Below are 2661 nucleotides of genomic sequence, written 5' to 3'. Positions count from 1 at the left end.
CATGTCCTCTTGTGTCCCTCTGACCCGGGGCCCAGGGCACCTGTGTCCCTCTGTCCAGAGGCCTGTGTCACCGTGTGCCCCCCTTTATTGCCCCAGACACTGACCTGCTAGTTGGGTCCCTCCTACACCCCTGGAGCCCCTGCACCAGGCCCCCCTGAGGCTGGTGGCTGGCCATCAGCCCCGTGCCAGGGCAGAAGGGGCAGCCCATCCAGGGAATCAACCCGTGTACCTCACTTAGCGACCCCAGCGTCCCAGCTGGGCTTCTCGGGTGCTGGGGGGGGGTGTGGCAGGGGGTCTCAGCCCTGGCTGGACGCAGGCGTCCCGAGGCCGTGTGGCTGGCCACGCGAGCCTCATGCCGGGCAGCCCTAGACCGGCCCTGCCTCCTCCAAAGTCCTGGGCCCAGAGCAGGTGCATAAAGGACGTTGGCACTTTGCACCCCTGCATCTGACGCTTCCCGTGGGCGGAGGGGCTCTCTGCAGCCCCTGTGTTCTCACTTGTCTCGCCTCTTTCTCTGGACTCGGAGGACAACTTGACCCAGCTGTCTGCCAGGGGGTGGGGGAGGCCCCTGCAGCTCTGCCCCCCACTTGCCAGCTTGCTGCCCGAGCAAGGCCCTCTGATGGGTCCCAGGTCTCTCCACTCACTCCCCAGGGCCCACACTGCCTTCTGCGTCCCCGTTCCTGGAGCCCTGGGGCGGCGCTGGGCCTCTCCCCAACTTGGGTCCTGGATCAGGCCAAGGCCAGCCCGTTGGTCACTATGCAAAGGCTGCCCAGGAGGCTCCTTGGGTGGCCAGGTGGGCACTGACCAGGCCCCCCCCCAGACCCTCACCTGCAGGCTGTGACCCCTAAAGAGCAGAATTAACTCCTTCCTCTCTTCCTGCTTGAGCTCTGCCCCACCCACTGCCTGTCAGTGCCTCTCGCCTGGGCCTCAGGCTGCTGGGACCGCCCACTCCAGATCACTCAGTAATAAATTGCCGCTTGCACCGCTGCTGTCAATGGCTCACCTGCCTCACTCCGCTGTCTCAGCCAGGGAGGGGGGGGGGTCTCTGGGCCCCCTGCCTTCGCGGAGGGGTGGCTAAGTAGGGTAGGACCAGAGCCCCACAAAGACGCCATAAGCAGAACCCAGGGGCTTGATGGGGGTCTTCTCTGATGAAAACTGACTCCTGATACCCAGCTCCCATCCCGGGCCCCTCTGCTCTTCTCTGGCCGGGACGGTGGCTCCTGGTAGGAGTGAGGGTGGATGCCACCTGGCAGGGATGGTCTGGGCCGGGTCTTGTCCCCTGGGCAAGCCCTCGCCCTGAAGGTGGCCCCATTCGCAGTCTTCCTGTCCCCCAGCCCACAGAGTGTCTGTGGCTCCAGGCGTGTGGAGGTACAGTCCGAGGGGTCAGCTCACCCCGGAAGGTGACCGGGAGGCCTTGCGTGTTGTAGTACCAGGTGGAATTGCCAGTTTTATTACAGAGCAGCCCAGCCTCACCGAGGGCCTTGGCCTGGCCCTACCCTCCCTCCCACCTGCCCTGAGCTGAGGTGTGGGAAGACATGCTGACACAGGCAAACATATAATTCAAACACAGACACGCTCCCACGTGGAGGTACCCCCTACATGTACATTTACATGAAGGCATATGCATGCATGCACACACGTATGTATGGGTGTGCATGCACACACATGCACAAGTGCTCCGCCCCCCCTGGAACATAGGATCAGAGTGGTGGGGACACTCCTCCCCCCTGCCCTGGGCTTCTTGGGAACCGAGAGGCCTCCATGGGGCAGGTGGCTGTGCCAATGAGAGGCCCTGATGTGCTGGGCGCCCTCGGACCTGCCAGCCAGCCCTTGGGCTCCATGCTGCTGCTTCCTGGGCCCAAGGCTTTGCTTGGCCGCCAGGGGGCCCCTGGGGTGCTGGGCAGGCCCCCCTGGGAAACCCGGAGAGCCCACTGAGCCACAGCCCCCCGATCAGACTCAGCTCGGCTGGTTCAGATGTCAGGAGTCTTGGGGGACCCACGCTTGACCTAACTCTTCTGCTGAGACTCCGGCCAGCACCCCGGGAGGCGTCGCCGGCTGGGCCCCTGGGCGTGGGGCGTCATGCCCGTAGTCACCGGGAACCTGGTTGGTCTCTGGCTTGGTGTGGGCCGCCTGCGGCCGGGACCCCTGCGCACGCCGGAGCCGGTGGCAGCCCAGCAGCACGGCCAGGGCCACGGCGTCGATCAGCAGCTCCAGCAGCTCCAGGACGGACAGGACGGAGGAGCCGAACCACAGGCTCCACTGGCTGCCCATGGCCGACAGCAGCTGTGGCACCTGTGGCATCGCCGACCGTGAGCTGCGCAGGCGCCTCCGCCCCCGCGCTCCTGGGTGGGGCCACGCGCTTGGCACCCCGTGCCTGGCGGGCACCCCGTGTCTGGCCGGCTGCTGCCCCTCCCCCAGCCCTCGGACCGCCCGCTCACCGAGTAGACGGGCGTCTCGTCCACCGTGCGGTAGTTGAGCTCCTGGTAGAAGATGTTCACCTTGGCCACGTTGCTCCTGCGGGGGCAGAGATGGGAGGGGCTGGGCCCTGGACCTCGGGCACTGAGGGGTGAGGTTGGCAGGAGGAGGGGCCAGGACATGACCTCCGGAGGAGGAGGAGGGCACCCACCTGGGTCTCGGGCTCCAGCCAGGGCTCCGGCCAGGGCT

General features: G+C 66.3%; 1 protein-coding gene across 1 annotated transcript in view; it reads right to left on the bottom strand.

Moving 5' to 3' along the window:
• Positions 1-1418: 1418 nt before the first annotated feature.
• SCNN1D (sodium channel epithelial 1 delta subunit) overlaps positions 1419-2661 on the bottom strand; it is a 4535-nt gene continuing 3292 nt past the window's right edge. The window contains exons 11-12 of the mRNA XM_006772548.2: positions 2436-2556; positions 1419-2289 (exon numbers count right to left, since the gene is read on the bottom strand). Coding sequence (XP_006772611.1) covers positions 1975-2289; positions 2436-2556 — 436 coding nt within the window. The 3' untranslated portion in view covers positions 1419-1974. The remainder of the gene's footprint in view (positions 2290-2435; positions 2557-2661) is intronic.

Source organism: Myotis davidii, unplaced genomic scaffold (genome assembly GCF_000327345.1).
Source record: "Myotis davidii unplaced genomic scaffold, ASM32734v1 scaffold586, whole genome shotgun sequence".
NCBI classification, from domain to species: domain Eukaryota; kingdom Metazoa; phylum Chordata; class Mammalia; order Chiroptera; family Vespertilionidae; genus Myotis; species Myotis davidii.
The sequence above is the reverse complement of the archived record's forward strand: the minus strand, read 5'-3'. Positions and strand labels throughout refer to the sequence as shown.